The sequence below is a fragment of the Phodopus roborovskii genome, unplaced genomic scaffold (genome assembly GCF_943737965.1).
Source record: "Phodopus roborovskii unplaced genomic scaffold, PHOROB, whole genome shotgun sequence".
In the NCBI taxonomy this organism is placed as follows: domain Eukaryota; kingdom Metazoa; phylum Chordata; class Mammalia; order Rodentia; family Cricetidae; genus Phodopus; species Phodopus roborovskii.
This window is the reverse complement of record NW_026126547.1, coordinates 12,480,762-12,506,231: the sequence shown is the minus strand read 5'-3', so window position 1 is coordinate 12,506,231 and position 25,470 is coordinate 12,480,762. Positions and strand designations below refer to the sequence as shown.

The window sequence follows — 25,470 nt, the reverse complement described above, 5'->3', positions numbered from 1 at the left end:
CCAGACGTGGTGGCTCACACCTGTAATCCCAACACTTTGGAGGCTGAAGCAAGCGTATGTCAAACAACGGAAAGAGCCAAATGGAGCCAGGCAGGTGTGGCTCATATCAACTTTAAGGTCATCCTTGGCCAAGTTCAGAGACAGAGGCCAGCCGGGGCAACATGAGATCCTGTCTCCAGCAATAACAATCAGCCAAAGCACGGGTCTGTGAAAATGAGACAAGAAGAGCATGTAGGTACCCACTCTCTCGGGGTAGGGTTCTCAGTGTAGGATGTATGGCTGCCAACTGGACGGGGGAGGACGGTGGGTCGGTGGCCTGACCTAACGTCAACCGCACTGTGGACAACCCACCTGTTAATCTCAAGGTCAGTTCTTAACTTTTCAGCTTTCCTGTTACTGCAATCTCCCGCTGCCTTTTTTTTAATTGTTCATTTTCTATGTACCAGGCACGTTCTCCACCAAATCTCATGGTAATCCTTCGAGGATTCAGGAAGCTTTGAAAGCAGCCGTGAGGCAGCTTGACTCTCGTTCCCTTTCTCCCTACCACTAACAACGCTCCTGCTGCACACGGTGGAGGCCAAGTTAGGGAGTGTGCCCGCCTGGCTTCGTGGTTACACCCATCACAGCCTGTAAGCAGCACTCCCCACATGATGACATGGCAAATGGCACCTCTGCCTATGTGCTATAATGGGCCACCCATGCAAGGGCTGTGAGAAGTTCCCGTCATGAAGGAGCTAGGAAAACCAAGATACAGCAGAGCACAGGAGTGAAGGGTGGAACGTTGGCTGAACAGCTCATTTCCTTGCCTTAATTGGCATCCATCTTAGTGTTAATTGGCTTGGAGTTAAGGACCTTTTTCATCCAAGCCTAGGGAAGCTGGCCTTTGGAGCGGCTGGTGACTTGGTGGGTAAATATGTCTTTATGGACTTCATAAAATGCAGTCTATGTAAACACACACTCAAGAACTGTTAAGAGTGCTGAGTGGCTGGAGTGTGGCACAAAGGTGGCCGTTAATACTGCTGAGTGCTCAGTGGTTAGACACTTAAGAAAATGAACATGGGGCTATAATTTCAATTTAGGAAGTAGATCTCAAACTGGCTTGCAGGCAGAAGAACAATCCATCGCCACATAAAAAAATGTAGATTAGGTTTGGGGTGCAGCTTAAATGGTAATGTTACTCATCGAACATAAAGCCTGGGGCTCCATCCAGCACCACATAAAATTGGGCATGGTGGTACACGGGTGGCAGGAGGCGGAACCAGGAAGATCAGGAGTTTAAGGGTAGCCTTGGCTACCCAGCAAGTCTGAGGCTAGCCTGGGCTACATGAGGCCCTACACAGACCCTCTACACACACACACACACACACACACACACACACACACACACACCACCTGTAATGTCAGTACTCAGAAGCAGAAGTAATAGGAATGAGTTTATACTCACTGTGGGCAACACAGGGAGTATAAGGCTAGCTTGGGCTACTCATAAAAATTCTTATCTCAAAAAACAGGAGAGGGAGGAGGGAAGGGGGGGAGAAACGAAGGCACAAGAGCTCTGCTGTAAGGCTGTCTGGACTTCTTCCTCAGAGGTCTTGTCATGATGCTGTATGGTAGGAACTTATCAGCTTGGCAAACTTTGGGGCCCTTAATTACAAGGTGCATGACTCTAGGATTTCTGGCCAATTCCAAAGTTCATCTTCCTCAAACTTCTCTGAACAGAGGTAAAGGTGGGGAGGGCAGGCAGAAAAGGGGGAAACCAGTAACTAGGCAAGGATGGACTGAGAGTTAGAAACCAGTGAACAGGGATGAAGATGGAGTCTGGGCTCAGAAGAGCACAAGTGAACTCAGGATTCCATCTTCCACCCTCTTGCAAACACGCTCTCACACAGACCAGTTGAGTGTGGCCTTGAACTCTTGGCTCTTCCTTCCAAGCGCTGGGATTACAAGTGAAACCCAACTGTGACTAGGTAAAATTCCATTTCTTGGGACAGAAGCACTTCTGGAGTTCTGATCACGCTGTTGGTTGACACTGTCCTACTTAAAGATTGTTGGACCAGGGAGACGTCTCTCTCAACAGGTAGAAGTACCTGCCACCCAAGATGAAGGCCTGAGTTCCATCCTGGGGAGACAGGCAAATACTGGATGCGATGGCACACATGTAAACCCAACATTCTTACAAGATGAGAGGTGGAGAGGGGTGAGGGGAAGGGAAGGGAGAGGAGAGGAGAGAGGAGGGAAGGAGAGGGAAGGAGAGGAGAGGAGAGGAGAGGAGAGGAGAGGAGAGGAGAGGGGAGGACCCAGGCAGGCTGGCTGGCAAACACAATGTCACAGGTCTGTAATCCTAGCACCCAGGAAGCTTAGGTAGGAGAAATGCTGGGACTTTGGGGTTAGTCTGGGGTACACATAAGAGCCTGTTTAAACACAACAATATGGAAAAATGTTCCTCCATGACCAGTAGAGCCATGCCTCCTTCCTTCTCTTTGCTGTAACAGTGTCTGTTGGCATGAAGTTGTCACAGCAATGTACCTAAAGTACCACCCATCCCAGCCTGGCATCCAGTCCCTCCCTCCACCCTGGAGACCAGCATATCAGATATCCCTGCCCTGCCTTCCCTGTGTATGACCACATGGCCTTGGCAGTAAACATCAAAAGCACACAGTAGCATAGAAAGTTTGGCCTGGGTAGCAAGGGAAAACCATAGGTAGCCACAGAAACTTTCCTTTCGTATCCCAGATGCAAAATCCTGGGAACTTTCTGTGTATTTCAACTATTTGAGGGCTCATCTCCTCTCTCCTCGGATGGCCATCTGGAGGCCCCTTGCCTCCACTCCCAAACTTCCTGTACCCTCCTGCCAAGCCACAGGCGACACACAGGAACAGCATTTGGAAGCTCATCTGTCTCACCCTTGCACAGCATGTGACCAAGGCTAGCAATCTGTTCATGTTGATGGTTCAACATCTACGTGGGCCACATGGATCTGAACGGATGCCGTCTCCGCCTCCTTCCTGTTTCCCGAGGCTTTGACAACTCGGAGCTAATGAAAGTCTCAAATGTCTAATGTAAAACCCTAAATGGGATGCAACCAAGACCAGACCATATCTCCCTGACAGAGCTCAAACCACACCATGGCTGTAGAACCTGAAGCTGCCTTGCCAGACAAAATTTATGTGTTAAAGTAGGGACCTGTGCTGGTCATTTCCTAGCATCTTCTCCAGCGCTAAAGACCACTGTGGTGAGTGGCAAACACTTTACCTGTTGAGAAAGGGCAATGTGCCTGCCATTTCTCTAACAGTGAGTGGGGTAAGATGAAAACTCACAGACACGAAACCCGCACAGGAGATTTAAGGAGGATGCCTGACCGCCAAAGCAAGTTACTTTACTGTTCTGAATTTGCCCTGGGTTCTTTCTGACAAACATGCCAGTGGTCTCTGGTGATCATAGTTTTCTCCATCTACACCCTCAATGCTTAACTACAGCCAAACAGAAAAGTCCTATCAGCCACGTCAGACAAGTGGCCTCCTTGACTCCAACGTAGCCTACACCCTCTAACTAGTTTTATATTACCAACTTATCACTTCATCATCTGCTTGCTCTGAAGTCTAAAACAGCTCCTTCCTGCTTCAGGAACAAAAGTCCAAACACCTACTCTGTTGGCCCAGCACTCAACAATCTCTAAACTTAGCCTCAGTAGACACAACTGGTTTTCTCTAGCCTCTCCAAGCATCAACTTGCAGATGGGTTGTCTTGATTGTGATAGAAACCTATGGACAAGTGCTGGCCCCTCCCCAGCCTGCCTGGTCTGCCTTTCCCTGCAAATGTACTAGCACCCTTGTAGGAGTCTGCCAACACTCTAGACCAACTCTCGAATACCAACTCTGCCTGGCTGGTATGATCATAGAAAAAAATCAGTTTCTTTTTTCTTTTTCTTTTCCTATATTTAAGAGAGAAAAAATAAACGAATCAAAGTTTGTTGGGTTTTTCTGTTTTTACTTTTTAATTTTTGAAACAAGGTCTCATTATGTAGCTTTAGCTGGTCTAGAACTCCTAAGGAAACCAGGCTAGCTTCAGATTCACAGAGATCCACCTGCCTCTGCCTCTCCAGAGCTGGGATTAAGGCATTTGCATGGTGCTTATTTTTATTTATTTACTTCTTTTTTTTTTTTTTTTTTTTTTTTTTTTTGAGACAAGGTCTATTACATAGCTCTGTATGTCCCAGAACTGGCTATGTAGACCAGGCTGGCCTCTGCCTCCAGTACTTCCATGCCTGGCTTTACGTACTTTGTTATTATGAATGAGAGATCAAACCCAGGGCTTTGTACATGCTAGGCAAGTGTCTATCACTGAGTTAGTTACATTCCCAATATTCCCAACCAAAAGGCTTGTGTCTTTATTTGTGTGTGTACCTGTATGAGTTATGTGCATTATATGTATGCATGAGCCCAAGGATGCTAGAGGAGAGGGATAAGATCCTCTGGAACTAGAGTTACAAAGATTAAGTATGTGGGTTCTGGGAACTGAACCTGGGTCCTCTGCAAAAAAAAAAAAAAAAAAAAAAAAAAAACCAGTGAGCACACTTAACTGGTAAGCAGTCTCTCCTGTCCTAGTTTTTGTGTTTTTAAGCAATGGGGTCTCATTCTAACACCTGCCTCTAGAAGATCCCTGCAATGTTATTTTATTGTCTAAGTACATACACTATCATGCCTAAGATAACACAGCAGGTTAGTGGCAAAAAAGGTGTGAGAATTTAAGTGTCCTGAATCCCATAACTCACTACACATGGCAAGCTGTCTTCTTTGCTTTGTAAGCTTTTAGCATTGGGGCAGCCTCTCCTCTGTTATAGAGGACTGCACAGAAAAGACATTCTGTTCAATGACTGTAGGCATGAGGAGATGGGCAGAGCTGAGCAATACACAATTCACTCCTAATTCCTCCTGCTTTTATGAGACCCAACTTTATGCCTTGGCTGTAGGGAAGAAGTATTGGCTCATGGTCATGGCTCACAGGAGTTTGATCATTGCTTTCCTATAGGGCCTCACGTGATCTATCTCAGGTTTGAAAGCTGGCTGCTAACAACTACACAAATAATAATGAAGAAACTCAAGGACTTCCCCAGGAACCACAGTTGTATTTCCTAATGACGCTTGATTTAAGAAAAATAAGGCAAATATCCATTACTTCAGTAGTATCTAATGAAGCTGTATTTTATTTTAGAATGAACAATGCTATGTGCAATGAAAAAAATACATACACATATGTATATGTCGGTGACACCACATTCAGTTTACAAGCAACACTTAGGTGACATAAGGGATACCAGCCACTTGTTGTGAACTGGTAGTTACTTCAAGACTTGCAGGCTAGGACTGGTCAGATGGCTCTGTAGGTAAGTCACCTGCCCGTGTCTCATGACTTGAGTTCAATCCCTGGGACCCACATGGGTCAAACAAGAAATCAACTCCCAAAAGTTGTCCTCTGACTGTCACACCCACACTATGGTGCACACATGTCCGCAGATAGGTACACACGAAACCAAAAACAAAAAGACCCACAGGAGAGAGAGCCGTTAGGGCCCAATATCATTTCCTAGCACCCAAGCCAGGATGCTTACAACTCTAGCTCCAGGGGATGACACCCCCTTCTGGGCTCCTCAGGAACCTGCACTCACATGCACACACCCACATACACACATACACAGTTTAAAAACACACTCACACACCCCCCTTTTTTTTTTCTTTTTTTTTTCTTTTTTCTTTTTAAATTCTTTTAAGGAGACTTTCTGGGAATAACCCTTAGGCCTTAACAATCCTCTGGAAGAAAAATGCAGAAAACTAATAAAACACAAGGCTCCAGCTGCCCTGCAGAAGGACTGCAGCCTTGCATATTTTTAGTACTTCTTTTGGGGGAGACAAAGAATTTCTCACTTATTTTAGCCTTCTGGTTTATTCTTAGGTCTCTAGCAGCCAGGCCCAAGTATAGCCCTCCCCATTCCAATTCATATTCCAGTCTCTTCCCATTTCTCACCAGGAATTAGCGCCAAAGAGTAAGAACTGGCAAGCAACGGATAATTTACATTTTAACCCTATTCAGGTTTAGGTAAATGGTTCAATATGCATGCTAATATTCCATCATTATCCCAGTTAAGGAAACGATTATCATAAAGTGTCCAATCAGGAGTCAGGGAACTGCAGACACCTAAAACTAACCTCACAGTCGTGAGAGCCATCCATTTAGATGCTTGGTTACAAGCAACTCTCACTTAAGGTTTCTGCCTAAGCACACGGGGTTCCTGATAAGACCTAAAGCAATTCATTTCCTAACAAGATTGTTGTCTAAAGGATAAACTAAAAGGGCCGCAATTTAAATACAATCAAAGCCCCAAGCAGTCACATGGCAGGAGATTTAAACATCATCATCTTGATGCCCAGTAACAACAATGCTATTCGCATCAGAAACAACACAACCACTTCCTCTTTCTCTGACCTTCTCTGTTTAATTATTTCCTGTGATTTCTTCTAGGGCTGAACGTGCATGCTTCCCAGGGCCAGCAGGCTTTCCGTACATGACTGATTTCTCTGCAAGGAGCAGAGTGCCAGCTGCCTGTTAGGAAACTGCTTAGTTGGAGGACTTCGCCTACCTAAGTGATAGAATTTTTGGGACTCCTAGCATTTACAAAGAACTTTCTTGGGTTTTTTTGTTTGGTTGGTTGGTTGTTAGTTTTTTTGAGACTAGGTTTCTCCATTATAGCCCTGGCTATCCTGAACTCAGAGCTGCCTGGCTCTGCCCCTGAGTGCTGGGATTAAGGGTGTGAACCACCATGCCAGGCTTCAGGTTTTTTGTTTTCTGTTTTGTTTGTCAAGAAAGGGTTTCTCTATAGTTTTGGAGCCTGTCTTGAAACTCGCTCTGTAGATGAGATTGGCCTGGAACTCATAGAGATCCTCCTGCCTCTGCCTCCCAAATACTCAGATTAGAGTCTCTCTCTGTCTCTCTTCCTTTCTTTCTAATGCCAGAAGAAAATAGTTTTCCCCAACTCATTCCCATCGAAAGTCAAACAGGAACTCCTGCCAGGGATGGGAAAAGATGTTCTTGGTATTATCCCCCATTAAGCACTACCATTGTCCAGTGAGCCTCAACAAATGAAATATTAATACTAATTATGTTTCACCATGCATCTTAGGTCATACACATAAAATACAACTTTTTAAACTCAAGCCCTACAGAGTCAGGATCCCATCCCTATATGAGTTTAATCCTAGAGCATTTTTGAAAGCTACTGTTCCTAATCAGCTAGTCCAGGTGAAGAGTGCCCATCAGCCATTTTGTTCACCCACGCTCTGTCTGGACTATGGCATCTTGTTCTCTCTCCACGTAAGTTGCTTACACCGATCATACTGCAGGCAGAGGAAGCCACCTTAAAGGCTGAGGACAGCTCACTGGCACAGCCTGTGTCTGGCCTACCTACATGAGGTTCAATCCACAATGAGAAAGGAAGGACCAGAGAAGGCATGTCACCATGCATTAAAATTTACAAGACACTGAATTCAACTGGGTAGTGGTAGCCTGCCTATACCTTTAATCCCAGCACTCAGGAGGTACAGATCTCTGAATTCCAGGCCAGCCTGATTCATACAGCAAGTTCCAAGGCAGCCAGGGCTACACAGAGAAGCCTTGTCTTGAAATAATAATAATCAATCAATCAAAGTCCTGCTAGGCCTGGTGGATCATACCTGTATTCCTAGGGTAGAGGACACAAGACAGGGTGGCCACCAAGAGTGTGAGGCCAGCCTAGGCTACAGAATGAGACCTTATTGAAAGCAAACAAAACAAAAAAGCATTCAATCCTGCTGTGATCACACAAGATAAAAAAATTTTTTAATTTGCTATTAGCATTATTATTTTGTGTGTGGTGCAAGAGATTAAAACTAGAGTGGCCTTGCCTGTGTTAGGCAGATATATCCTTAGCCCACAGACAATATGTTAACTTTTCACATCTCTTCCTCAACAACAGCACATGGATGCTGGAGGGTCAGACATGGTCCACCCATGGGTAAATATGCACATGCACTTATGTACCACAACACCCACGTGTCTTAAGAGCAACTGAGAGCGTGCTGGTTAGGCAAGCCTGATGAGGTCATGCAGATCCCAAAGAAAGCTCAGCTCCACAATCTGGGAAGCCCAACCACGTTAGGTGAGAAAAGGGAAAACAACTGTAGCAATCACTCAACGGTGAAGACAAGACTGTCCTCATACCCGTAAGGCACAGAAGGTGTCTAACACCCTAGAACGTAAGTTCCCCAAGGGCAGGGACTGCCTGAGTCACAGCTCTGACAAGTGGGTGGATTAGAGGTAGGTGTTAGGTGCTCTGTTTCCAGTGACAGGCAGTAGCTAAGCAGCTCACTCTGTCCTCAGGCTGCCCATATTTTGTGCAGCACAATTAATTCAGACATGGGGTCGAAATTAGGGCCTAAAAGCATGCATTAGAATCTAAATCTACAACATATATTATCAACACTTGCTCTCTAGTGCTCCCAACTTCCTATAGCAAAAAAAAAAAAAAAACAAAAAAAAAACAAAACAAACAAACAAACAAAAAAACAAAAACAAAACAACAACAACAAAAAAAACAATCGAGGAAAGCATAGCAAGGCCTCAAAACGGGGAAATAAACAGACGATTCCTACACTAAAACCTGGTGCTCATGGCCTAAGGGGAAATAACCAGGCTTGACTTAATCTTTAAGCAGTGGATAACTATATTAAGACTGTTTACATGTATAGCTTCAAAAGGTCTGCAATGGGAACCAAACTGTTGGAATGTCTAATAAATTAAACTGGTTAGAAATGTAACACGAAACACCAATACAGCATGCAAGCAGACAAAACACATCCTAAGCCAACACCATCCTAGGAGAACCCTGAGCCTAAGCCTACTACTAACTGTTGTTTCACAACCACAGAAAGCTGTTAGTGCTAAGATTTTTAGACCACACAGATGAGAAGGACAGGGACTGACTGCCAAGGGTCACAACAGGGAAGGAGAAATCTGACTGTAAGAGAGCAGATAAACTCTGAAAACCAGAACATCATAAGCAGTCTGGTGCATGCCTATAACCCAGCACTGGGAAGGCCAATTCAGGAGGATTACCACAAGAATTCTAGAGCATTCTACCAGGACATCAGAGAAGCAAAGAAACGGTTGAGCCTGGCATTTGGGCTCTAGCTCTCTTTCCACGAGCTCCACGGAACACTGAGTAAATCACTCCACTTTAAAGTGACAACAGGCACTAGATACTTGACATTGTGAATTATGAAAAGGCAAAACATCTTGTCACACAAGCAGCCAAGCAGATGTGAAGACATCCAGTGCATTCCCAACATTAGGTCTGCTAAAAAAGCTTTATCCAGGCTACCACACTTCCCACTTAGTGAGAGCCTGGTCTAGACCAGTTCAACACCAGGAACTTCTGTGTGTATAATCTAGAGCTCCTGAGTCAGAAAGGTGACAGAGATAGGAGCTGTCCAAAGCCATATTTAGTCCACTACCATCATGGCAGCCTTCCTCTTGGTGGTCCTGAAAATAAATATTCTCAAGCTAGAGGCGTCAGTTCACATCTGCAATGCTACTACATGGGAAGCTGCACTAAGAGGCTATGGCTCAGAGGATTTTCTGGGCTACACTAAATTCTAGGCTAGTCTAGGCTACACACAGAGTAAGCACCTGTCTTAAAAAAAAAACAAACAAGAAGGGCTGGAGAGATGGCTCAGAGGTTAAAGGCACTGACTTCTCTTCCAGAGGTCCTGAATTCAATTCCCAGCAACCATATGGTGGCTCACAACCATCTATAATTCGACCTGATGCCCTCTTCTGGCATGCAGGCAGAATACTGAATACATAATAAATAAATAAATAAATTTAAAGGGGGGGGCAGTCGGGCATTGGTGGTGCACGCCTTTAATCCCAGCATTAGAGAGACAGAGGCAGGTGGATCTCTGTGAGTTTGAGGCCAGCCTGGTCTACAGAGTGAGTTCCATACAAAGAAATCCTGTTTCTAACCCCCCGACACACACACACACACACACACACACACACACACAAAGAATAAAGGGGTGGCCTGCCGGTAGTAACACACACCCTTAATCCCAACACTAAGGAGGCAGAGGCAGAGCTTTGTGAGTTCAAGACCAGCCTGGTTTACAGAGCTAGTTCCAGGACAGACAGAACCACTCAGAGAAACCCTCATGGGGGGGGGGGGGCAAGTACACACCTTTAATGCCAGCACTTACATAGCAGAGGCAGTCAGATCTCTGTGAGTTCTAGGTCAGCCTAGTTTACATAGTGAATTCCAGGCCAAGGAGGGCTACATAGAGAGTCCTTGTCTCAAAACAGAAAACAAATGAATAAATATACAATAACAAAACAGGGCTATGGCTCCAGTTTGGTTGGTATAGTGCTTGCCTAACATTCACAAGACCCTGGGTTTAGTCTCTCGAAAACAGAGTGTGTGGTAATTCAATGTCATCTTGACGACATGGTGAATTCTAGGCCAGACTGAGCTACATGGGACCCTGTGCCAAAAAAGGAAAAAGAAATGTATTTTTTTCCATTGGATGCAAGAATAAAATGATCATTAAATGTTTGTGTGGGTGAAATTATATATTTTTTTTTTAATGAAGAAAATACATTAACTTCCATCAGTATGTTTTCAGAAAGCCTATTGGTATGCACTGTTAGGCCATGGATGTAAGGGTCAATAAATTCTTCATATAGCATAAACAAAGTTTCCCTGTGCACCTGGAGTCCCCATTGAACATAAATGTAAGCCTTACCAGGCTTATCTGAGCTATCAGCCCTAGAGGTGAGAACCAAGGCTATGCAACCACACAAAGAAATAAGAGGCACAAATCATGAAAACAGAAAGGAAAGGGGGTTATTACCAGATGAATAAGGGAAAGACAGCTGTCATTTAGCCTGGTATACTTTTAGGTATTTATGAATGGATCCATGGGGGCATATAACTAAGAACAAACCACCAGGTCTGAAAAAAATTACTATTGCATACATGGAGGGGAAGAGCTCCAGCCACACATGTTCTAATATCTTCAATCAAAGAATACTTAATACAGCCAAGCGGTGCTGGTGCATACCTTTAGCCCCAGCCCTCAGCAGTCAGAGGCAGTTAGATATCTAAGATTTTGAGGCCAGCCTGGTCTACACAGTGAGTTCCAGGGTAGCTATATCTCAAAAATACACAACAAAAATACCTAATGCTAAGACAAAGTCAAATTTGCTTCTCTACCTCTATCTACTATGCACTAAGGAAGAAAGCTGGTTTTAGTCAGCTACATTGTGTGAGTGTGTAAAGTGTACACATGGAAGCACACTTTGATAGTCATAGTACAAATGGCTATGTGAATTGTTGTTAATGAAGATGGGCTAAGAAAGGGAACTGACTGGTCATAAAACAGTTAAAACAGTTGCCCTTTAGTGGAGCAGGCTCTTAATCCAGTCAGTATCAAGTATATTATTAATCCTAGCCTGTTTTCTTTCCATGACCTGGGATACCTGTCAGGTCATTTAAGAATGTGAAAGCATGCAGAAAACACATCTTGTCCCCACCCACACCCATGCAAACCCCAATGAAATGCATCGGGTCTTCTCTCCCACACACCCGCACACACCCCTCTACACAGTTCTGAATGCAGTTCCCTGAAACTGTAACAGTGAGTTGCTCAGAGACAGGTTTAGAAATATCCTCAGCTAACCAAGTGCCACAGTTATAATTTTTACATTAGTGCACAAGAACAGAACACAAGTAGGAGGGGAGGAAGGGTTCAATGGGACAAAGAGAAGGATGAGAGGATGGGGGGCGGGGGTGTTCAATGAACAAAGCACATTATGTGAATGAAATTTGAAAGAATAAATTAAAAACACACACTGTGCCACCCAAGGCACTGTGTGTGTCCATGGAAAATGAAAGTAGAAGCCCTGGAAAGGGCCCCCACATCACCAATGTATTATCTTTAAGGTCTTAAGTCAGCTAATTTCCTTCAGAGAAAATGAGCCAAAACAAACAGCCATACATGTCAAAACTTCCCGCTCTGCCTCCATTAGCTCTCGCTCTGTTTCTGAGGATCTGCTGTTAGAATGTGTGTTTGTGTTCAGCCAGTAATGTCGGACCTATGCCAGTATTGGAGTTCATCAGCACAGCTGTCTCCAACACCAAGTGAGAAGACTCCACCAGAATCCCGTAGCTACTGCAAATTGTTAATATTGTGATTTCTACAGACTTCCCCGCAGGGGCAAACACAGGCTATGCTGGAGATTGACTTCTAAGGTACAAAATGTGCTGACAGGCAGCCATCTTGGGAAGGCTGAGGCAGGAGGATTGCTAGAGTTCAGAAGTTCAATGTCAGCCTGGGTAACACAGTGAGACCCTCTAACCTCTATCTCTAAAAATCAACCAATCAAACAACAAACTTCTGGGTCCTCTGTAAGAGGAGCAAGTGCTCCTAACCGCTGACTCACCCCTCCTGTCCTAGGTCTTCATTTGCTGCTAGGTATGCCAGGCTACAAGACCCACAGACTTCTGGAGATTCCTCTGTCTAGGCCGACAGGAGCACTGAGATTCCCAAAGTGTACTACTGCGTCCAACTTACATGAGCTCTGAGAATTCTAATTTTTACCTACTGAGCAATCTTCCTAGGCCCAAAACAGCATTTTGAAATAATTGTATCTATTGCTTTCTTCGATATACATTTATTAAGCAAATATGATGTGCTCAATGGTACTGGGTCAAGAGTAGAGAATAGCAGTGGAATTACTAAGCAGTAATCCTGAATCCAAAAAACCCATTGTCTGATGCAGAATCTAGCTGGGGAAAAGCCCAGTTGTGTGGTAAGAAGTGCCTGGCAGAACAAGAGGAAAAAGACTACAGCCAGTAGAGGTTGGGTGGGGAAGTGGAGGATGATCTCCCAAAGGAAGAGCTCAGAATTGGCTTGGAAGGACGAGTCGCAATCACATATAGACGGAAAGCAAAGTAGAATCCTAGAATGAAGAGAAACAGGGAATGAATGTGGCATTCATCCCAATAACCCAACATTCATGAATTCAAGGCCATTCTCAGCTGCACGGTAAGATCAAACTAAAACCACAAAAACAAACTCACAAAAGCAGCAAGAGTAAGCAAGCTGTTGGGGCAAGGTAGCTGTAGGTCTCCCTGAAATATTACTACAGGTTTAAGTGCTAAAGGCAGGAGGAAAGTGTCTGAGACTTGTTACAGATACAAAAAAAGGTAGCGTTTTCTAATGGATGGACTGAGATTCTGATTTTGCACGGTCAACTCATATTTTCAAAATCAAGAACTCTACTTGTAAAGATTCCCTGGCTCGGGGATTCAGCTCTCAGTCATCCAGTGCTCAAAAAATAAAAACAAAGAGCCTGCTTACACAGAATGGAAACATTTTATTTTAAAAGCTAATGTCAGCAGGGCTGTGAAGGTACATGCCTGCATTCCCAGCCCCTGGAAGAAGGGGCAGGATGATCATTGCAGTCTCAAGGGGAATGCTATCTATGTAGTAAGTCCCAGTTGAGCTGGGACTACATGTGTGTTCCCGTGGAGGTCAGAGGACAACCTTGGAATTGGTTCTCTCCTTTCACGTTTATGTGGATCCTGGGGAATTAACTCAGGTCATCAGGTTTATGTATGAACTATGCACTGGCCCCAACAGGGCCCTGATTTTTTTTTTTTTTTTTGAGACAGGGTGTCATGAGCTCAGTCTGGCCTCAAACTCCATTTGCAGTCAAGGCTGGCTTTGAATGCCTCCCTGATCCTCCCGCCTGACCTCCACAGGAACACATATGTACGTACGTACACACACACACACACACACACACACGTTAAAAACAAACTTTTAAAAAGACAAAACTTTATATGGTTCAACACTGCCTGTATTGGGTTTAATGCACTCCAGTAATACTACTCTGAGCCTCCATCCACAATCTTGAGAAGTACAGCATTCCCATACCCAAGTTTGTTTAACCTTACTTTAATTTGACATGCTCCTCATACTTCACAGCACTTTTCAAAGAAGAAAATCCATGGCAACGTCAGACTGCCAGTGATTTAGAACAATTAGGAACCAGCAGGATGATTGGCAGAAACGTGGTGAATCTGGCCAGGAGGCAGGCTCTAGCCTGCATGAGGTCAGGTTCATTAAGGCTGCCATCACCCTTCACAAATACTAGCTGGGAACAAAATGCTCTTCCTGAACCAGGCTGCTGAGAGAATTCTCAATTTCTTCGGTCACTAATGGGGTGCTCCTGGGCAAACCATGTAAAACTCTACTCAGTTTCCCCAAATATAAACGGAGATGATACCACAGTGAGTTCCACATAGCTCATTGCTATGGTAGTCATATAAAGCAACTCCAGCATTCAGGAAGCTGAGGCAGGAGGATCTCTCTAAATGTGTCCAACCTGGTCTACACAGAAAGCCCCAAGCCAGCCAGGGGATTCGTAGTAAAGCCCTATCTTAGAGACAAGAACAAGAAAGTAACCTTGAGAACATTTCAACAATGGTGAAGATACCAGGCTTTCTATCTAGTCCTCTGAAACTAGAGCCCATCTCTAATACCTGCTGTCTCAACAATTTTTTTTTTTTTTTTTTTTTTAAATACCAGGGTCTTACTCTTAGCCCAAGCTGGCCTGTAACTAGGTATCACAGGCTGGCCAAGAATCCTGCTTCAGTGTCCAACTGCTGGGTAAGTGTGAGCTACCAATTTCAACAAGGCGTCTGACAGTACTAAAACAAATCTCTTACCCCAGGACTGGATGGAGATATATTCACTTTATGTTGGTTGGTGTCCCTTACCTGAAATCCCTTTGCTTAGGCTTGCAAACCAGGAAGTGTGCAAAGCTGACTGCTGCTGGAAAAGAGCAGGACCTGCACTCCCAGTAAAAGGAGCCAAGGAACCAAGGCACAGTGAGCTAGGCTCTCCAAGAACCCTAAAGATACAGGTATTGTTGCTGTCCCTAAGGCTACACCTATATGCAAGTACGAACAGGGGTCCAGAAAAAAGACTGTTTATTGTCCAAGTTCCAGAAGGGGAAGGCTTAGTAGATATTCCTTTCCCTCCATATTTCAGCATTAAAACTCCCAACATTTTTTTCCACTTTATGATTTCAATGACAGGTATAGGAAGACAAAATAAAATGGCTAAAATAGACCAACACATGCTATGGAGCTTGCATGGCAGGTGAGAACCTCTCTAGGGACAGTTGTCTTGACAGATTAGGGTTACTGCAGTCAAATCTCCCTGGGGACACACCAAAGGAAATTCCCTTTCCAGAACATCAGCTTCCTTCCACTTAGCCTGACAATGGACGCCAAAGGATAAGGGGCCATTTAAAAACAAACGAGGGCTTGCTTGTCTGGGTGTGCCAGGCCCTGGGTGCAAACTCCAGCACCGAAAACAAAGAAAAAAAGTAAGATATCTTACAGTGGAACACAGCATTCTGCCACCTGCTACAAAAGCTCTTTAAGCCTCTCTGCCACCCAGCCCTAAGTCACTTCCCCTCTCTGCACTCGAGTGTCCATGGGGGTGTGGGGGTGGGACGACACACAAAACCAAGACCCGAGGTCTGGAAGCTAGTCTCCAGTTGCCTGTTCTCCACCATCCTGGTCTCCCTCCCCGTCAGCGACCCCGAGGCTGCTGACCCGCTCCGGAGTCCAAGCAGGCGCCACTACTACCTTGGCTAACGGCAGCACTGAATGAAAGGAGCCCAAGCAGGCTGAGGATTTATGAATGTGCAGGGGAGGAGGGATATCATGTGACAATAAAGGAGAACGTTTTATTCACAAAAAAAAAAAAAAAAAGTGGCTGGTGGCGAGCACAGTCACTGAACAGCGGTCGCAGAGTCAGGACCGCTGGGACCCCAGGCCGAGAACGAGTCAGGGCAGAATGGCGGCCCCGCCCCCAGAGCCCTGCGAGGGAACCGCTTTGAAACCAAGAGCAGAGATCCAGCCCTACGCTCAACTAAGGCGGGAGGCAGCTGCCACTTCGCCGGGAGACGGTGACAGTCCCGGGTCTCCCCCAGGGGCGGCCCGGGAGCACCTCCGACTAAGCACCGGGAGCTTTGTTCCCCTAGGGCCGGCGAGCCGGGCACACGCACGGGCACGCGCTCTCCCCCACATACACGCCAGGAGCGCGCTTCCCCGCACGCTCTCTCCCGCCCTCGCTGCACACGCTTCGGATCCGCCCCCAGAGCTGCCCCGACACCGCGGGGCGCGTGTGCCAGCCCACACGCGCGTGCACACACTCACGCGCACCGGGATTCCGCGAGCTAGTCCCGCGCTCTGGCTGCTGCGTGGACCCAGGCGCACGGACCCGGTGCCCGAGCCGGGCCGGCCCTCCCCCAACTCCTTGGTGTTTTTATGAATGAAAATGTGGTATGCAAATGAGAGCGATTCAAGAAAACGAAATGGCGGAGTCCGGCCCCAAAGGGCTCCAAACAGGCTGTAGGGCAGGCGGCAGAGCCGGGAGCCACAAAGTCACCATTCACGCAAACCCATCGACCCTGGGATGCCCCGCGTGGAGGGCGTCAGAGCTTCCGCTCGCGCAGTGCGGGGGACCGCCCCGAGGTCATTCACGCGCCCTTGGCCCCGGCCGCGACCCGGACTCGCAGACCCTAGGTGGTTCCTGCAGCCTCCCCCAGCCAGACTGGAGAGACTCGCGTGCAGCCCAGACATCCAGCAGCACCCCACGCCAAGTTCTCCTAACGAGTCCCTGCCTGCGTCCTTGGAGGCGGCCCCCCACACCACCCCGCCGAGCACCCACGTCCCACCCGCGGTGAACTTACTCGTCCGGGTGTGTTTCTTCGGTCATTTTCTTGTTCACCTAGACGCCTGTCCCGCGGCGGGCAGCCTGGCTCCCTTCATCTTCCTGTGCGCTCGCCCCCCTTCTTCACATCTCCGACATCTCCTGATTTGGTGGTGGAGGGGTTAGCAAGAGATGAAGGGGGCGCCGAGGCAGACGGGGAAACGGGGCTCCCCGAGCGCAGGACGAGGTCTAGGAAGGGGTGCACCGGGCAGTGGACGCCACAGGCCAGGCGGGCGCGGCCCCCGGGCTCCGAATGAGCGCAAGGGCGAGATTTGGGAAGGGGACCCGGAGGGGGAGAGCAGCAGAAAAACAAGCACGCTCGGGGCGGCGGGCGGGCGGACGGCCGACTGTGGTGGGGCCAGGCCGGGGTCGCCCCCAGGGACCGGGCCAATCAGGGTTCCGGGTAGTGCTCGGCGGCCGGGGGAGGTGCGCCTGGGAGGCGGTGCAGGGCGCCCCGTCCGAACCCCATCTCACGACTCCACCGATTTACTCCATATTGGATTCTCAGCGCCGCCAACAGGAGGAGGAAGTAGGGCGGAAGCGATGACGTCTTCCCAGCGGCCAGAGGTGGTGGAGTGCAAAAAGCTTCCTACTTGCAACCAAAAAGAGAGGAGAGAGAGAGAGAAAGAGACAGACAGACAGACAGACAGACACACACACACACACACACACACACACACACTTTGTCCCGCCTACTGAGAGCACCCGGCTTCTACGCCCCCTCCCGCTAGCTTTCAGTCCGGGAGGAGCCGGGGAACGGCGTGGTTGGCGCTGCGTTTGTCCTGCTCCGAATCCTTGTCTCCGGGGCTCCGGGTTTTGGGAAGCCCTAAAGGGAAGGAGGCGGGAGCTGAGGACGAGAACACATCTGGCTCCCTTTTTGTTCCCTCCCTCCTCCCAAACCTTTGGATTAAAAATCAGTGGGGAGGTGGCGGGGGCGGAGATGGGGAGGAGTCAAGCTGCAGTCGGGGAGTTCGGGCTCGGAGGAACATTGCTGGGTGCGGGGTAGGGACGGTGCAGGTGGCAGCCGCTGGCCTCAACATCTCAACTCTGATAGAAACCTAGCAAAGAGGGAGTTGGACTTCGCCACTGTCCTGAATGGCAGAGGAGATTCAGTTTCAAGAGAATCTTGTGTTTTTTTTTTTTTTTTTTTTTTTTTGTCGACAGAGAGCAAGTGTTGTTCTAGCCTGTTTTTTGTTTGTTTTTTCAGGGTGGCTTCAAACTTGTATAGCCGAGGCTGCCCATGAACTCTTGATCCTTTGACTCAGCATTCCAAGTGGTAGGATTATCGTTATGCACCACCATGCCCACCTAGAGCGGGCATTTTTAAAAACTGTAATTTGTACACAAACAAAAGGTACATCCGACCCAGCGGAGAAACGTTTGTATTGCAGGCAGAAATGGAGTTTAAAAGTAACACCGAAGTATATAATTATTCAGTAGTCTCCTTCCTGTTGGTGAATAGCATCTCTAAACCCCAGCTCTTTAAGTCCAGTTAACTGGGTCACAGATTACTGGCCCTCAATGGGTTTTTAGCAAAAGGGAGACCTGGGAACTCCCCATTAACCCAATGCAGCTGTTTTTATTTTTTAAGAATGTGCGGGGGTGGGGTGGGGGCAGAAGGGGACTGCATGTACGCATGTCTGTGTACCACGTGTGGGCCAAGGAGGAGGCCAGAGGATGTTGGATCTCCTGGAACTGGAGTTGTAGATGGTTGTTAGCCTCCCCGTAGGTGCTAGGAATTAAACCAAGATCCTCTGGAAGGTCAGCCAATACTCTTTAACTGCTGAGCCATCTCTACCCACCTCTCTAAGTGTTTCCTGCCTTGGCCTAGGACCAGCCTGAGTTTTTCTGAGTGAGCCCATGCAACATCTGGGTTTGAGATTTTTGAGGACAGTCTGGTCGTCTACATTATGAGTTTCAGGCCAATCATAATGGTGAGACCCTGTATCAGAACACTAATAATAATTAATAATAGTAATAAAATAAACCAGCAGCAACAACTAAAACAAAACCCCTACACAAAACAAACAGACTCTCTTAGCGGTATATTCATAGAGATCCACAAGGGCTTAAAAAGAGTTTCACTTTTGAGTCAGGTAGAAACTGGTGTCTTTTTTGTTTTGTTTGCTCTTCACACCCATGATCTTTGTGGACACAGACTGAGGTTCCACACTCGATTATGAGTGCCAGTAACATGTAGCAGTAAGGGTACCAGGCTTCATGAACACCTGCATTTGGTTTTCTCTCAGAAGACCTGAAACCCTGAAAGTGGGATTGCTATTAATTCTTCAGCTTTCACAGGGATAACAAAGCAAACTTTGTCTTTTGTGTAGTTTAGTTTTGTTTTTCGAAGTCATGAAGAATATGAGACATGCTGGATGTGGGATAGACACCATTCTGGATGTAGAGGCAGGTGGATCTCTAAGTTCAAGGCCATACTGGTCTATATATCAAGTTCCAAGACAGCTAGGGCTAAATAGTGAGACCTTGTCTTAAAGGGGAAAAGGGGGTGGGCATGATGACCAAAGAGTTATCTCAGTGGTTAAAAGCACTGGTTGTTCTTCCAGAAGTTAATTCCCATCACCCACATGACCCTTCACAACCTTCCTCCTATAACCCCAAGAATCTGACACCCTCTTCTGGCCTCCAAGGGCATCAGGCACCCAAGTAGTACATAGTTCTACTTGCAGACAAAACACCTAAACACATAAAAGAACATCAAACAAAAAGTGAGATGTTCAGGGCTAGGAGCATAGGTTAGTATGTTTGCCTTTCCATTCAAGGACCTGTCCTTCATCCTCAGCACCCACATTTGGCTCCCTGCACTTGCAATCCCAGTGCTGACAAGGTGCAGACAGACAAAGTCCCCAGGGCTAACTAGTCACTCTCATGGCCTAACTGGCAAGTCTCAGATTGCAGGAGAACAGTCTTAAAAAGCAAGATGGATGGCTCCCAAGGAAAATTACCTAAGATTTACCCAGCTCCCCTCCACCAGCTGTACTGGTGTACTGGGCACACAGGGAATGAGACACCTGCTGTCACCAGGGCCTTTGACTATGAGAACTCTATGAATACAAACTACCTGGAAAGGGCATTGTTTTTGCCCGTGTATGAAATGCAAGGTAGAATTCTATCAAAGAGTTTGTACATGGAGACTTCAAGAGAACCAAGCTACTGGCCCTCTGTTGAGCATGATTGCAGACATTCTTGAGCTGGCTGTGGAATCTATAGATTTTGACTAGTCATTTGTTCCAGATGACTAGCTCTTGCATTTAGACATGAAGATGGGGTGGGGGGGGAGTGGATTGTGGCATCCCATGCAGCATATTCTGGAAGATGGCTGATTACCCATTATCAGGTGTCTTATAAACAACTTGGATTGTGCCAATCTGTTTCTATAATTTGTTGTAACATCTCAGGAATTATTTATATTTGTGTTGATTTGTTCCATAGATGTCTTATTATTTTTCTCATTCTCCCTGCCGCTCCCACAAATTATAATAAAATCCCGTTCCTTCTCAAAAAAGCAAAAAAAGACTCAGAGGCATTTGAAAATAAGTATTAGTTTGTGCTGATTTTAAAGTTTTCATTTCGGAAGCATAATCAGTCTGAAAGTATGGGGAGGCATCACCTGTATTCCCAGTTCTTGAGAGATGAGGCAAAATAATCACTGTCAGTTGGGTCACACAGTTCCAAGATAGCGTGGGATACAGTGAAATCCTGCCTCAAAAAGCAAAACAAACAAAAATTGTGTGGTGGCACACTTTTGTATCCCAGGAGGCAGGAGGGTCAGGAGTTCGAGGTCATTGAGTTCTAGGTCAACCTGAGCTACTTGAGACTTCCTCCGTCTTTTAAAATAAAAGTGTTGACTCAGTAAGATGGTAAAACTTCTAAAGTACTATCGATCTGCTCACAACTTCACGGAAACCCAGGGCAGCTAGCCGCCTGCCCGCGGGCTGGGTCGGGGAGGCCCTGCAGCTCTTCCTTTCCGGGGAGGAGCGGGTGGGGGCTTCGGGAGATCGTGAAGCACCCCTTGGAGGCGGCCAAGATGGGATCCTCAGGCCCAGTAGCAGAGCTGGTCCTGCTTTTCGAGCCGGAGGCCGGGGGACCCAGCGCGAAGACGCAGCGCGAAGCTGGCATTTAGGCCTCCCCTGCAGCCGGCTCTCCTCGCCCTGGCAGGACTGTGGCTGCACGTGGGATCTGGGATCCCAGGCCACGAGCTCAGCCCCAGGGCTGTCCTTGCCTCGCCCCACTCTGCCACTTCGGTATTTCTCAATGACCGGCACTCCAAGACACTTCCGACGCAGGGGAGGGGTGCCATTCGCAAGGGTTTATCAGTTCCTTCCGGCCGCGCCCGGCTGCTGCAGCGCCTGCATCACCAAGCTCAGGCAAGCAGCCACTGGTACCCGCTGTGCCAAGGGAGTGCAGGACCGCACAGACTTAGTGAGAGGCCACGGCCCTGCGGGGTGAATGGCTCGGGCCCATTGCACAATCTCCGGTATAATTAGCCAAGGGCGGTGTTGCAGGGCTCATCCCCCAGGCAGCACACTCCCGATCATTTTCCCTTTCGGTTACGTAGCCAGGATTTTATTAAATAGAGATGAAAGGCCCCTGCCCCGCCTCCCTCCACGCGGGGTCAGGTATTATGAATGAGATGCCAACTCTGCCGCTTCTGAGGTTGTCTCCAGGTCAGGAAGTGATAGACTGAGCAAGAAGGAAGCATTCTTTGTGTAAAAATGTAACCGCCAGGGTTTGCCCCCAGTTTCAGTTTACAATTGTACAAGCTTCCGCCAGTTTAAGAATGGGTTATGCAAAGGGTCTTTCGTCTGTGGCTGCTCACCCTCTAGCAGGCTGGGTGGGAATTGCTGTGTGGGAGTAGCCAGTTAATATCCCACTCTAACCCCACCCTCACTGACTCTGAAAGCCTGGGGGGAAGCCAGATTTGGGATGCACACCTGTATTCTGAACAGTAGGCTAGAGGATGGCAAATTGGACCTTATCCTAAAGAGATCCTAAAACTTGGGGAGGATCAGGATTTCAAAGTCAGGCTGGTTATGGGGCACAGTAATACTTAGTGTGAATAAAAGTTTTGGATTCAATTTCCTAGATCCTCATTAATCTGACCATGAAGTAACCTGGAATGCCAGAAATTCAAGGTCATTTTCACCTACACAGTTCAGGATAGGAGGGGTGGGCGGCGGAGGGACGGTTTTCCTTAAAGAATTTACTTAACTTCATTTCATGTGCATTGGCGTGAATGTATCAGGTCCCCTGGAACTGGAGTTACAGACAATTGTGAGCTGCCATGTGGGTGCTGGAAATTGAACCCAGATCCTCTGGAAGAGCAACCAGTGCTCTTAATCGCTGAGCCATCTCTCCAGCCCCGTATTATTGTTTTCTTATGGGTAAATTTTTTATGACCGTCGTGTTTTGAACGAACTTTTTTTTTTTTATCAAAAAAAAAAAAAAAAAAATCAAAGGATATGCTCTTGAGTTTTAGTTCTCCGGTACAGTTTTGGCTCCCCTTAGTCGCTCAGCCCTTCAGCAGGTAGTAATGAGATCCGCTCTGCGCTGAGCTGTGGCGTCTCTTCGGATAGTGGAGTGTTTGCAAAAGGGATTCTCCATAGGATTCATGGCCACACCCTGTACACGCGGCCATGTACTCTGCCTAATTCTTTCGTTAAGCACAGGCAGCCTTTAAGATGGGTTTGTTAGTTCTGCCCACACCGGCATGCAGCTCGGTTAGCCAAGGAAAAAACCTTCTTGGACCCTGAATCACTCAGATCTTATTGGTCTCCGAATTGTGAGAGATTACTGTGGTATACTTCTCCGAGGCTCGTGCCAGCTATCCCCAAGCTTCTTCATACAACGATAATACCCTCAGGCACGGGGCTCACGTTGCCAATATTCCATTGGGTCTTCTTGCCGCGGGTACGCGATCTGACCGAGGTAAATTCCCTCTGCACCGACGAACAATTCCTTCCACTTCTTAAATCCAATAGGGAACATGAAAGACCACACTCCTAAGCGGTGTGCCAGGACCAGGGTCATGAATGATGTCTTTTACCATGCTGCTTAACAAAGTCCGTAGAGCTCCCAGGCGCAAGGCGCACTTATGATGTTTTATGTGCACGACAAATGCAAAATCAGCTCCATTATGTTTGCCCTCAATCACAGGACTCATGGTGATTTAGTCTATCAGCAAGCCAATTGAATGAATTTAAAATCTTACATTTTGCCAGGCGGTGGTGACGCATGCCTTTAATCTCAGCACATGGCGATCACTGTGAATTCGAAACTAGCCTGATCTGATCTGCAGAACGAGTTCCAAGACAGGCTCCAAACCTACAGAGAAACCCTGTCTCGAAAAAGTGAAACAAACGATTTTTTGTTGTTGTTTTGTTTTGTTGCATTTCTATGTAGCTCCAGCTGTCCTGGAACTCACTCACTTTGTAGACCAGACTGGCCTCAAATTTACAGAGACCCACCTGCCTCTGCCTCCTGAGTGTTGGGCGTGGACCACCATCTCTTGGAGCAACTAAATTTCTTTTTGGCAGGTATGAGGAATGCTTGTAGAGACTGAACACAGGTCAGTTTGCCAGGATACCAGTCTACCACTAAGCAATGTATCTGTAAGGATTCAAGCATTATGCTGGCCTGCCCCTGTCACCTGACAGAATGCACTCGGGTAATACCCTGGTCAGCCCAGGCTTCCATGGTTGCATAATCTCTATGCAGGCACAAAGGACCCTTTAAAAGAAAAGAACCCCACCCACTTATACCCTCTCTTTCCTGCTGTTCTCCTGGGACTTTTTCCTGTTTCCCTTGTCTCTTCTGTCCTCTCTCTGTCTCTATGTCTTTTCTCTTTCCTTCCCTCACCTTTCTAATAAAACTTCTCACTTAAGCTCTGTCTGCTTGGCATGTTTGTCCCTCCCACTTGGTCACCATCGCTTGACATGGAATCTGCCAAGACACTCCTTGTGCTTTATCATAACAGTTTCTATTCTTGCTCCTCCTCGTCACACCATAAACTTTAATGAACAAACCCAATAGCTTGTCGCACTGGCCAGTCTGAAACTCACTATCATTTTGTCTCAGCCCCCAGAGTAAATGGCATGATAGCTTTTGCCACCATTCCCAGCTGGGACTTCATTTTTCTCAAAGCACAAAATTTTTCACAAATGGATTTTTTAGTGTGTGGAAGGCAATAGTCAAGGCAGTTGATTTTCATGTCGTCTTAAGACTCAAGGTACTCAATGAAGCCATGGAGATACCAAGGCAAATGAACCCAGGTTCCTGCCTTTTAGGGTTTGGGTTGTATGTGCCAGTCATCTAAAGAAGAGATTAGGATTGTGGCTGATGGTCGGTGTTAAGTGTACGTGGGGTAAGCCATAGAGTAAACTGAGGTTGAGAAATGCCGTCTTAGGGAAGGGAGGTCTGAGTCAAATCTTGGAGGACAGTGTGATGACAGAGTTGTGGGAAAGAAGAAGAAAAGGAAGAGGTGCCTGAGGTGCAAGCCCACTGGTGTTAGAGGCAGGGATACAAAGCTAACTCAGGACCAGAAACAGGGCAGGGCAGAAGCAGGGCTAGGGAGGCCACAGGTCCAAGCTAAAGGTTAGATTTTATTTTGAAGTCATGAACCTTCTTTAGCCAATTCACAACTAATCTTCCTTAGGTCCCAGATCTCCTCCACTGCGATTTTAGTTATGCAAATGTAGGGCAAGTGGCATCCATTGTTCTGGGATTAGTGAATAAAACCAAAGTCACAGACTGACAGCTCATGGACAGGGTAAGGCTCTCAGGCAAGTTTGGTTTTCACTGCTTTTCAATTTTCTTCTAAGTAAAACTGAGCTTTAAGCAAGAATATTTAGAATATAAAATTTGAGATCATCAATTCCTCCTGAAAGGAAGGAAGGGAGGGAGAGAAGGAGAGAGATAGGGAGGGAGGAAGGAAGGAAGAAAGAAAAGGAAAGGATTTGGCAACAATGAGTGCCAAGCCTTAGCTGGTAAATATTGTTGGTAGTAGCTGGCTAGCTGCTGGCCTCAGGAGGGTTTTGAGCTTTTGACCTTCGGAATAAAAGAACATTTTGTGACTAGATCCAAACTCCCATTCTGGACTCCAGGTAGCAGCAAGAGATTGTTACTGAGTAAAGCAGTTTGCCTGGGAGGAAAGACACTGGTCCCAACCCCCCTTCCCCAGAAGTCTGCATTAAGGGTGGGCAAGCCATGCAGGGTGCATTCAAGAGAGGTTGGTCACAGCCCAATGACAAAGAACAGAGAGGCTCCTAACACAACAGCTAATGCCCATCCCAGTTCAGGCTCAGTTTCAAAGATAACCTGGCCATCTGCCACTCAGTAGGGGGCTCAAGTGACCAGTTTGAAAAAAAAAAAAAATCACCAAATTCAATCCTGCTTGTACCCCACATTTTCAGAGCAGGAGATACACATGAACCCAAACATTTTAAGCAGAGAACACAGGTCTCATTTTACTACTCTAAGAGATTTGATCACTCTAGGCCAGTAGTTAAGAAGACATTTTCTTCCGAGAACAGAAATAACAATGCATGACAAAGCACAGTGGTTGTGGCCATGA

At 46.9% G+C, this 25,470-nt stretch overlaps 1 protein-coding gene and 1 pseudogene across 1 annotated transcript in view; both read right to left on the bottom strand.

Annotated features, from left to right (window-relative positions):
• The window catches only part of Spred2 (sprouty related EVH1 domain containing 2), a 94,680-nt gene extending 77,191 nt beyond the window's left edge, over positions 1-17,489 (bottom strand). The window contains exon 1 of the mRNA XM_051200478.1: positions 16,858-17,489. Coding sequence (XP_051056435.1) covers positions 16,858-16,883 — 26 coding nt within the window. The 5' untranslated portion in view covers positions 16,884-17,489. The remainder of the gene's footprint in view (positions 1-16,857) is intronic.
• A 4,929-nt stretch (positions 17,490-22,418) lies between these two features.
• Positions 22,419-23,061, bottom strand: LOC127233896 (60S ribosomal protein L8-like; annotated as a pseudogene).
• Positions 23,062-25,470: the final 2,409 nt, after the last annotated feature.